Raw genomic sequence first — 12,135 nt, forward strand, 5'->3', positions numbered from 1 at the left:
TTATCGTGAACAATATAAATATATATAAAATAGGCATGTTGCAATAATTACACAAAGTAAGTAAAAAAAGTAAACGATTCAGTGAACAAACTTGCTAATATGCTAGGCACCCAAGAAATGCATTCACATGCAAAACTAAATAAGTACTGAAACATAACGTTCACGCAACAAAATCGCATTCGATTAATGTAAATTCTTCGATAAACGAAGAAAGATTAGCGACTTCTAGAATAGTTCTAGAATCTTTCTGGCATGGTGACGTCAAAAATGGTTTCGAACCAACTGAACTTCGAACAAATGGCGCTTACGAGAGAACATGTATCGACTGTCAAAACGCATTCCCGTGTTCTGAACATTACTATCGCGAATATCTCTGATATACTAAGGCAAACTTTGAAACAAAAAGACAGACAGACTTAACCACTCACGAGACATATGTACTAATTGTCATTGCCTGTGTGGCATCAATTAAATAATCAAATCAAATCAAGACTCCATTTTACCTGAGTTCAGAATGGAGCCTTGCGTGGGCCGAAATAGTTGTAGAAGTAGTAGACGTAGTGTTAAACAGAGGAACAGATTAGTTGCATACATTAATTAGTCGATATTCATTAATTTTGCTGTAGGGTTTATTATTTAAAGTTCGTTAGTGTTTCATTTATTGTACAAGTGGTGGAGCGCGCTTAAATGTAGCTGCTAACTCTAGGGCAAATCTGAGAAAATCTGAGAAGATTTTTACCATGCTCAACTCTCTTTCTCATCAAATGAAATTATGTAACTTAAATTATTTGCTCGATATATGATTTCTGTACACACATTAGCAGGGAACATGTTTCGCAGTATGATTATTATTATTATTATAATTGAATCGTCAAGTTGAACATAGCTTGATGATGTAACGATATGACAGAGAGAAGCTGGAATTATATAAGATTCCACAATGTAGTATACTGTGTGATTACTATGGTAGTATAACTGATGTAATATAACTACTAATAAAATTGAAACTTTCAAGTATTTCCAAATGATGAACTTTTAGATTATCTTAGATGATTGAAATAGTACCCTTTCGTAATGTCTTTAATCTTCCATACTCTCGACGCGATTTATCATTTATATACGTCTCGATAAGTTTATCTTTCTATCTATATTTGATAATCGCGCGCGTAACAGCCAAGAGAATCGAAATCGCAGACACGTATTAAAGGGTACATATTGATGATGGATGATGTGAATTTTTCAATCAAAAAGAAATAGATAGAACGCATTTTTCATTGATTTAAAATCAAGAGTTTCTATACTGAGAACCGAAGAGCTTGAACAATGGAGCTTAGGACAATCGAAACTGCGACGATGAGATGTAAAATGACCGTAGCCAAAGTCATAGCCAAAGTGAAATATCGAAAACACTGCATAAGCCACATTTCAGAAACAAAGAATTGACTTTTCATTGGATAAGTCTCGATGAAGCAAATTAAGGCGGTGAAAAAAAAGTGGCTTTAACTTAAACAAAAGTTTAATCTCTAAAGACTAAAGTCCCCCTAAAACACGATGCTATTAAATTTAAGGAAGCCATTAATTCAAGAATTTAATGGTGACTTAAGCAAACTAAATATTGCATTCAATATACGACGAGTTTGCATATATAAATAGTTGAAATCCAAAATAAAGTCTGATTAAAACCTATCAATTCTCTATCAGGCGTAAACCATTTCTAAATCCAGCAGAGAGATTACTTTCGCAAGAATCACTTTCCTTTAAAATATCAGTGTCATCATGTTAATGATTTTACGTAGCATTAAACGTAGCATATCTCGAATATGTATACATATATATATATATATATATATATATATATATATATATATATATATATATATACATACATACATACATACATACATACATATATATATATATATATATATATATATGTGTGTGTGTGTATCTCGTGCTTGACATAAAATGGATTACTATGAATGATTATGAATGATTGCATAAATGAACGCGGAAGTCTCGTGTATCACGATACTTGTAACTTTTGGCTTTCTATGATTTCATAAACAATCTTGCTTTGCGAGGATAATGTCTCACAAACAAATTACAAAGAAATGTTTCATATCTCTGCTCGAGACAATGGTAGCTTAAATCTAATAATTCAGAATGTGTGTATACACAAAATTAAGAAATCATAGAATATATGTATATATCTATAACGAATGTGAATGTTATCCATACATTAATATAATGAATAGAGAGAATATGCTTACCGATTCCAAATGGCTTTGGCGGTGCAGATATAAAGTTTTCGTCATTTCTCGCGTGACCTATTGATGCACGTCGCGGATGCGGAAGACCATTTTCCATATTGAGATCTGTCACACTTTCCGAGCGAGTAACATTCAACGAATCCATCGACATATCGAATCTCATGATCTATATAAGAAGAAAGAACCCATCAAGATCTCTTTATTTAAGAAGTATGATACATTTAAATCTTCGATACTCAAGGGAAAGATCTTTGAAAGTTACACGTGAAATAATACGAAAGAAATATTTTTAAGTTGAAGCAAATTTTCCAAAGCTTTGACACATATACAGAGGTTTGATGTCTCGATAAAGAAAGAAAAACAAAATTTTAAGACACAGTACATATATTAATATGTACATATATTAATGTGATTATGATGAAAAATGAATTATGCATAAAATTAAATGAAAAGTATTTATCCAATTAAAACGGCGAAGACAATAATACCTGCGAAAAGTTCGGAACACTTGCAGTCTTGCGCATCAATGGTTGTCCTTGTGCTTGTAACAATTCTTTTATAGCGACGCTTTGTCGTAATCGATCCAACGTTAATATACTTTCGACGGCGGACACACCGCGAGTATATTTTTCTATAACGCAGATAATAGCAAAGATTAACATGAGGATATTCTTGAGGATGTGCACTCTTTTGGGGAGATAGTCACGCGTATCTTCTTTCATTTTCAATTTACCTATATAAGTTTCTCCGTCGCATAAACTATTATCTTCTCCGCTGGCAGCGATTTGCGCCAAGCTCTCGCGATCTTCCAGCTCTTCGCTCGCCTTTGGTATGTTCGAAACCACCTCGTAGGTGACGCCAGTCTGCGCCAAACAATCAGTCCGAACGATTCTCTTGAAAATTCTATCGGTGATACTCTGCCTTTTGTATATGTTTAAAGCTAATCTTTTACGTAGCACAAGATCCATTGGTGCTGGATGCGACAGGCGAACGGTAGTCTTCAGGATTAGAAACACTCTTTCGTTCGCTGTATGTAAATAAACGCGGTATACGTTATAAACACATCACTACTCGTTTGATCGTAATATAAAATCATAAAGAATAATCACCATCAGTTACTCTATTGAGATGTACATTGTCGTGTATGCTAGAATCCCACGCGGCAATGGCACATACGTCTTTCTCTAAATGTCGAATAATCGGTAAATTGTAGAACTTGTTTCCATGTTCTTTCGGTAGGATCGAGTTTAATCCTGTCACCGATACTTCTTCTCCCGATTGATGCGTTGAAAGATCATCGGCTGTACATTCAATCGAAGTAAACGCGTTAACAAATTTAACAAAATGCATATTAATATAACACGCCGAAAATATTTTTACCATTGAGATCGAGGAATAATACGGGAATATGCGGTTCCATTCCTGCAGGAGGAGTCCAATCTGCAGGAGCACCGGGAATACCTGAACCCGCCGCGGGAACCAGAACAGCGTTCCGTTCCTCTGTGAGACTTACCCACTGATCCACGAGACTTTGTTCTCGTTCCATATCTTGTTCTGTTTTGTCTACAGAGACATAAGCACATAGATGTAAAAACGTATAAAAAATACAAAGTTATAAATTAAATAAAATATTCGTAGTATAATAAATCTCGTTACGATACCTTGTTTATTGATGAGTTTTTGAATTTGTTGATCGAGATACTGACGTCTTCTCATTAGAGCATCGCTCCACTTATCTCTCAGTATACTCAAGTCTTCATCTTGGTAACTATCTAAGGGAATCTGCAATCGGTTTCGTACAGAGACACTTCCAACGGCTATATTTAATATCGATTGGCAGATGATCGGTAGAGTACCGGAATTTTGTACTGGTTTCACTCGAACTTGTATTCGACGTTGTTGGCCTTGTCGAAGTTGATAAATACCGCCTAAAAAAAAAATTAAAGGTAAATTTAAAGATAAATTATAATTAAAACACGTGACATTTTTTTAATAGACAAAACAAATATAATGGACGACCACTTTCACCTGTACATGTATCTTGCTTTACTGCTACTTCAACGGGCGAATATTCTCCCTGCTCGTTGAGTTCTTGTATCTCCACCCATAATTCAATTTTTCGTGTTAATTCGGACCATCGGTCAGCGAGCGATCGAGCTTTCGCTAATTGTTGTTGTTCCACTTCCCATCCAGGTTTACTACGCGAAAAACCCGCGCTACGATGGCCCCATACTTCTATACTCAATGCCCCCTCTAGAAGCAAGAGTTCAATAAACAAATGTGAATAATATAATCGACGAGATATACTCTATCGTTCGTTAAACGAGATAAAAAGATAAAATGCACAAATGACGGCATAATAAATTCTTACCAGCCGCATGTTCCATAAATTCCTCCGTAATGGGTACGGTAAAATCTTTTGTATGATCAAACTTAAACGCTAAAGAATCCCTCTGTCCAGTGATGCAATTGGAATTGGGTAGCTCCGCGTTTACCATAGGTGGAACCACTATGGGTTCTGGATGACCCCAAAACATATATTGACAAAACACAAAATGGCTTAACGAGAGTGGTAATCCGGTGGCCTGTTTTATCGTTACGCGACAGGTAATGTGGCTGGAACCTCCGGTATAATCTTCCGCTTCGAAGGATGTTGAATCAGCGGAAGAAGACTCCGAAGCAGCTTCGCATATCCGATCTTGAGGAAATTGTCCGGATATGCGACTTATTTCGACCTGTAATCGACCAGCAACCTCTCCTTGCTGACTAATAATCGGAGTGTGATAATCTAATCGAACATCATGGAATAATACTTCCAAAAAAATATTTGCAACACCGATAAGATTGTGATTTTCTTGAGATTCATAAAACGGATCTTGTGTCTTTCCTGGAACTTCGTCCTGTAAAAAAAATATAAATTCGTCCATTTCGTGATAAATACTTAAAAGATAAAAAATATACGTACTTTAATCGAAGGTAATCGTTGACAATTGTGGGGATCTTTTCGTTCCTCGTACATGTCTCGCATATCGACTAATTTATTTTCTAGTTTTTCCATAGACCAAACTTGACTACCCATGTTCGTTCTCTTTACTAAAATTGCGGGCTCACTGACAAACGCGCCTCGCTGAAAAAATACACTCTGCATATCGAAGAGTGCGAAGAAACAAAAAAGGAAATACATAAATTAAAAAAGAAGAAAAAGAAAATATGAAGGAAAAATAAAAGTTGAAATAAATATAATGTATGATCAATATTAATTATAACGAAACGCAAATAATAACGCAAATCTACGGAAAGACAAAAAAAAATTTAAGTATAATATGTGGTGTGAGTATAATAAGTGGGATTATATAATTATACGTTACATGATTATGTCGTATGATTAAATCATATGAATCTGCATACTGTTATATTATTAATATATATTATTAATAAATTCAGACATTCTACATAAGTAATGAAAAGATACGATATAAAAACGACATATATGCAGTTTATACTTTTATTATTTTACCTTTCTGTTCGGACTTAGATTATTCGGGGGAATCTGCAAGGTGACGCTAAATTTTGTCTGTTTGCCCATCTCTTCAGCAAGGACATTAGCCTCTTGCACCAATGCGTTAGCTTTTAGGATATCCGTTTTCAATTGACCTAAACTTCGCTTGAACATCTCGTCTCGCTCCTGTGCCCACTTTTCAACGCGCATTTGTGTCGTTGGTGTACAAGCCGGAAGCTTTCCACTTTGGCTACCTCTTAAAGGATCGTACGGTACGTAAGGAGAATATGGCGTAGAGGGAGATAGTATGTTGCGTAATTGTTGGAACTGTCGTTCATACTCCTGTCTCTGCTTTTCAAGTGCAACCTTTTGAAACACGTGTGTAATGATAAGTACGAGTGTTCCTGATAAGTACGATGCTTATTAAAGCGACACACAAAATGTGTCTACCTGCTTATCTTCCTCATGCTGCTTCTCCAGTCTCGCTATAGCTCTCTGAATCGGATCGTTGGAAAGTTCGTTAAGCATCAGCTCTTCCCTGGCAAAGTTGTAGTCGATGTTCTGAGCGGGAGTTTGCGGTTCGCTATTGATTGCTGTAGACAAAACGATACGGGAATGTGTTATATTCCTGTACGCATACACTGTGAAATCGATACAGTTCATCTTGAGATCATTACACCGAAACGAATCGCGTACCTGTAGCACTTCTGGGACAGTTGACTCTAAAAAAGTGATGATTTCCCCAAACAATTCTATCGCCATGTTGTAGCAGAGTCTTGTTTACAACTTGTGTACCGTTGACGAAACATCGAGCACCATTTAACGGTGTCATATACAAGCCTGATTCTTCTATCGTGATAACGCAGTGTTCCGGTAGAATACCCAAGCCGTGCAATTGAATATCCTGTTCCGTTTTGGCTGAACGTCCACCTACGAGAGTCCTTTCCTAAAACACAAAGCGATATGCGATAAGCGAACGTCTCAAACGAAAAGTGAATGACCAACGAATCGAATCGTGTAACATACTTTGAGGTAATAAACCAATAACTCGTTCAAACTTGGATCGTCATTCAAATTAACCAAATAATATTTGCTCTTCTCCACTTGAATACCAGATGCTTGTACGCTTATTCCCATCTTTTCTAGAGCCTGCTGCCTCTCGTGTTGCAATCTCTCGGTTTTTACCAACTTTTCTTCCCACGTCTGTGACATTTCCTTCATCAATCGTTCCGATTCCGATAGTTTTTCTGTGATATCTGTGCGTTGTTGGCCGACAATCGATCCCTGAGCCAAACAAAAATCAAATTAAAGCGTTGTCGTGCGATCGCTCTGACACGGAGTGTCATTTTAAATCATAGCTATAACAGATAGATAAATGAAAAAAGATCTTCCCATACCGTAGCGTGTAATAACATTTCTTTTAAGGTTTCAACCTCTTGTCTAAGTTCGCGAATAATTCTAGCATTCGGATCTTCGTTGACTACAGCATGATTGACTATCCTCTTTGCTCGGTCAGCATATCGGAGAGTCGATAGCGTTTCTTCGTAATTATCAGCGGCCGGTGATATCGTAGCTACCATGACAGTTTTGCTATTTCCACCAAGATTATCCTAGAAATTTCAAAGAGATATTTAATGAGAGTATAACTCGACAAATATAAAACAGATATAAGCATCTCTGAAGTTTGCTAACTGGAAGAAAATTCAATATACCTTCAAGAGCCACGTAAGGACAGAATCCCTATAGGGTACGAAATTGTCCTTCTTTTTATTGTTACCGGAATTTTGATCCGCCAACTTTGAAATGACTAGACCCAACGTCGTTAAGGATCTATAAAAATCAACGCGTATTCCTTATTACGCGTGTTTCATATGTCCCTACGCTACGAAAGAAACGCTAAAGCTTCTTAGCTAGAGATATCTCTACAAAAAGTCTTGGAAGTCTTATTTACTTGTTAATATTGCTTCCTTCTTTAAGTCTATCACCTACTGCTCCAGTTTTCACAGCCCTTTCGCTCCCAGCTAAATCCACCAAGCTCATTCGCGAGACCTTTTCTCCGCTGACTCCGCTCTTGGAATCTGTTAGAGTTTGCGTGAGAATTACTGAGAATACGGCGTGCGAACGGGAGCTCTCGGAATTCATATTTGTCGCCGCGACCGTTCGCGACTTGTTACCTTCCGCCATAAGATTGTCAATGTCCTAAAGTTAAATGTTTCATCGATAAAATGAATCGCGGGATTCACGGAATTCACGGAATTCACGGAATGATTCACGATCCAGAGATATGAAAATTGTTGTCGATCAGAAAAAAGGTAAGAGTAAGTACCTGAAAAGAAGTAACCGCCAGTTGGCTCAGCCCGTCCACGTAGGGCCCCAGGACATTGTGCTCTCTGACTTTAAGTGACTGTTTATTTGGCTTCGGATCTAAGAGATCGTGTACTTTTTCATTGTAGATCTCCATGTACGAGACCTCGACTTTATACGTGAGCTCGGAACTTTGCTGCTTCGCTATCATATCGAAGAGATTGTCGCATAACCTTGGGATTATCCCTTTGTTGTCGCCACTGCCCATCATCGTGTAGGACTTCCCGGAACCTGTAGGGACATGGCCATGCATGCGAGAGAAGAACGTTATTAATTCTCTCTGTCACCTCTCGATAAGTAATCTTAAGTTTAAAGTTATAATATACTTAAGATCATCGAGAAAAAAAAAATGAATTTCATTTATTACTTCAGAAATGATATTTAAAGAATTTGCTTTGTTCTCTCTGTACAATTTTCTTTTCCAGCCTATTTTTCATTTTATGTGGGCATTTTATGTATATACTGTAATGATACCTGCTGATACAAATACAATATATACTGTATATATTGCGCAGTTATATTTCATCGTAAGAAACGCTAAACGTTTAATGTGAAATGTTTCTTGAAAATTTAGATAGATTATTTATTTATATCGAGTCACGTAAAATTCTATCTAATATACAAGGAATATCGAAGAGACGCGACGAATTAAATCGAATAGAAATCGAATATACAAATCTCTCCAAGCTCGTACGCGCAAGAAGCGCAACAAGGTAAAATTGCTAAAGGTTCAAAAATGCAAGAGCTCATCTCTTTTTTTTACTTATCGTATCGCTCTCGTTCCTTCTGTTCGCGAGTATGTATATACGAATGCACGAGTATGTAGATTGCATGGCGCGCGAAGAGCTTGCATTATTGCCTCGTTTCTGCTTCGTAGGTCAATGTCTCGCCCCGCAGAAAATCAATCGTACCCGTTTATCGGTGACGATAAACCCAACCCAACCGATTAATCGCGTTATTTGCCGCGTTACGCTCCGCTTTCGTGCTCCGCTCATTAACTCCGGTCGCACCCTTCTTAACGCGTTAATTCTTTCAACTTCAATCAAGTTAAAGATCTGTATTGTATACGGCGAATAAGAGCTAAATTAAAACAACTATCGCAAAGTTGCGTTTCATATTATACCGGTTTGTCCATAGGCGAATATACAGGCGTTGTAACCCTGAAATGCATTGTCCAAAATATCACGACCCAGGGCGTCGAAAACGATCTCTTGACTGGCAAAATTGTCCGCTCCAGGATCCAGGGAATAGAAACAGTGGTCGAAAGCGAAAGTCTTGGGCTTGTTCCTGCAACATTGATATGAGATAATAACGCTTGATATGTTGCTGCCATGATACATACTCTGAATGAGCGAGCATTTTTCAGCAATTCTACTTGTTACATATCGAAATCACGTGCGAAATCACGTACAAACATAAGCCCATAAGAACATCACGTTCGTCAATCAGGATGAATTTTAGTTTTTTTTCATTTCTCGAACGTTAGAGATGAGTGACTTTCTTCGTCTTATCGGTAAACATCATTTTAAGATATCATTTTAGCATGTTGTTACTTATTTTCAATAACTATTAAGCGTTTCCTTTCGAATCGGCTTAAAAAGATCGACTGTAAAATTTTTATTCGGCAAAAATTATTCGGTAAAAATTTTATACACACAAAGATTTTCAGAAAGGAAAAGAAACATATATTAAGATTTTTACGATAATACTACTCACTAAATACTTGTTAGAATATAGTGGATATAGTGATTATATTTCTTATCCTAATAAATAAATAAATATATAAATAAATAATAAATAAACATAATAAATAAATATAAAGAGACATATGGAAATATTCTTTACTAATGAATCCTCTTTACTAATTTTCAATCTTAACGAATCTTGAAGTCTTGTTGAACGGACTCGTGTGTAATAATAATAAACATTATTTAATAAAAATTTACACGCGCATCTAATTTTTGATTCACGTATGTTGATAAATGATACGTTGATAAATGACATTATACAAGAACAAATAACGATTCGCGCGGAATGTTTTATTTGAGGATATATCATGCACAATAATTGTGTCAATAAATGTGCGAATACGTACCGAAGATTTCAAAAAAATAGATGATAGATTTGAAAGATATAGATGTATGACGCGGAATAATGTTTGCGTGTCCGATAGCGTATTAGCTTTATTAATAGATTAGCACTATATTTTCACGCTGAAGTTGCACACGAGTTGTCAAAAAAATAAATATGACAAATCATACATGACATAATCGATCGAAACATTAATTAAATGAAAGTGATGATGCGAATCACATAGAATAATGTTAGTTACACATAGAATGATGTTTTTTAATGCACCAAGCACGTTATTCACGCGCAACGGATTACGACGCGATACGAGAATGCGACAACTTTTATGCAAAAATTTTTATGCTAGTGATGATAGTGGTGGTGTGGTTGCGATGATATGATGGTCTCGACCACTCGATCGAGGCGCCTCTTAATCGAGGGAAGAAGTCGGCTGATCATCGCGTGACGACGAGATTGCCCCTTCGAGATTACGTCCCCTCGTCGTTCTCACCATCGGGCCTTCGGCACGCAAAGGGCTTTGTGACTGCCGGGACTGCCGGGATCCAAAATTAAAAATGACGCGATATTTAACGCTCGCGTTTGCTCTACAACTATAACTAGAAGCGCAAGCAATTGCAAATGGGTTATACCATGAGGGGTGCTACGTTGACCTCCCAAGTCAACTTGCAAAGTTGCTTCGATTGACCATGACGGATCGTGCGGTCTCTCTGAGAGCCCGATGTTTCGACATCGTACGCTTCGATATTATCTTGATACGTCAACATGCAGGTAAAATTTAATAACAGGTCACTCGATAAATTCCAAATATATAAATACGCGCCTCCCCCCCCCCCCCCCCACACACACACACACACATCATAGAATTAGAAAGAAGCGAATGTGTGTTGTACACATTTAGAAAAGCTAAGAAAAGCATGTAGCAATCTTGTTTAAATTCTTTGTCCTAATAAATTCCCTTTTACGACAAGCACTCGCTTATCTTATCGAACGCTTTATTATCGTTCGGTAGCAAAGGCAGAGGAAGAACCTTTTACTTTCTACTCGGTTGATAGCAGATCTCGCATCGAATATTCAAAACCGATTGAATCTCGAGGATAAAATGAAAGCGTACGGAATCATAGATTTTATACACATCGTATATAGTGGATCACATGCATTGGAAAAATGCATCAAAAGCAATGGTCAAAAGACCAAGAAGAAAGCAAGAAACCAGAAAGTAGATAGAGTGCGTCTCGTCGAGCGCGCGCAGCGTGCGCGCACGCGGACTGCAGTCGAAGACTTTGACTTTGATCGATCGTATTTAGTTTCTTTTTTCATTCAACAACGATCGATAGACAAGGAGACTCTACGAGCGGCACCTCCGAGTATTACGGACAAAGTATAATAGGGCGAGTGTATGTCCGCACGATACTCGGGTTATTGCACGATACTGAACGGTGCAAAAGCGAGAGCGAATACGCCAGTATTGCGCATCAGTTAAAGACGAATAGTTCAAATGATAAAAATGATGGTTCCACGTATTTGAGTGTTATGTTGCGATCGGTTGTCAAATTTTTATTTAAAATTCGTGAAAACAATTATAAATTAATAATAAAGCTATTCTAAGCTAAGAGAATGTGCTTCTCGCATAGATGATTTTTTCCGAATTACTCTTTGCATAAACACAAACAAATAAGATCGATCATTTCTATTCTCGTTAAAGTAAAGGAAGTGACTCGCGCGAACTAGAATTAGACCCAGATGAAACTCGAGCACAACTCGAGCACCATTTGTCTCTTCGCGATTAAAGGGCAGATGTCATGGGCAGATGTCGATTGTCGACGCAAAGAAAAAAAATTACGTTACCCTCCTCGCAAGGTACCTTTAATTTCAAAGACGGTACAACTACGCTTGATTTCTTTTCCATTTCCA

General features: G+C 37.2%; 1 protein-coding gene across 5 annotated transcripts in view; it reads right to left on the minus strand.

The window, feature by feature from the left end:
• The window catches only part of LOC105424386 (Kinesin heavy chain 73), a 35,632-nt gene that overhangs the window by 12,366 nt on the left and 11,131 nt on the right, over window positions 1–12,135 (minus strand). For 2 of the 5 annotated variants that reach the window (XM_089078718.1, XM_011634580.3), the window contains exons 3-21: window positions 9,257–9,420; window positions 8,096–8,364; window positions 7,721–7,968; window positions 7,482–7,599; window positions 7,167–7,379; window positions 6,796–7,053; window positions 6,466–6,715; window positions 6,220–6,362; window positions 5,788–6,135; window positions 5,236–5,412; window positions 4,642–5,170; window positions 4,299–4,523; window positions 3,932–4,198; window positions 3,651–3,833; window positions 3,380–3,571; window positions 3,004–3,297; window positions 2,759–2,901; window positions 2,271–2,436; window positions 504–521 (exon numbers count right to left, since the gene is read on the minus strand). In XM_089078718.1, coding sequence (XP_088934844.1) covers window positions 504–521; window positions 2,271–2,436; window positions 2,759–2,901; window positions 3,004–3,297; window positions 3,380–3,571; window positions 3,651–3,833; window positions 3,932–4,198; window positions 4,299–4,523; window positions 4,642–5,170; window positions 5,236–5,412; window positions 5,788–6,135; window positions 6,220–6,362; window positions 6,466–6,715; window positions 6,796–7,053; window positions 7,167–7,379; window positions 7,482–7,599; window positions 7,721–7,968; window positions 8,096–8,364; window positions 9,257–9,420 — 4,205 coding nt within the window. The remainder of the gene's footprint in view (window positions 1–503; window positions 522–2,270; window positions 2,437–2,758; window positions 2,902–3,003; window positions 3,298–3,379; window positions 3,572–3,650; window positions 3,834–3,931; window positions 4,199–4,298; window positions 4,524–4,641; window positions 5,171–5,235; window positions 5,413–5,787; window positions 6,136–6,219; window positions 6,363–6,465; window positions 6,716–6,795; window positions 7,054–7,166; window positions 7,380–7,481; window positions 7,600–7,720; window positions 7,969–8,095; window positions 8,365–9,256; window positions 9,421–12,135) is intronic. The other 3 variants (XM_011634584.3, XM_011634583.3, XM_011634582.3) reach the window with 2 other exon arrangements.

This window comes from Pogonomyrmex barbatus, unplaced genomic scaffold (genome assembly GCF_055798465.1).
Source record: "Pogonomyrmex barbatus isolate J1 unplaced genomic scaffold, ASM5579846v1 scaffold29, whole genome shotgun sequence".
NCBI classification, from domain to species: Eukaryota; Metazoa; Arthropoda; class Insecta; order Hymenoptera; family Formicidae; genus Pogonomyrmex; species Pogonomyrmex barbatus.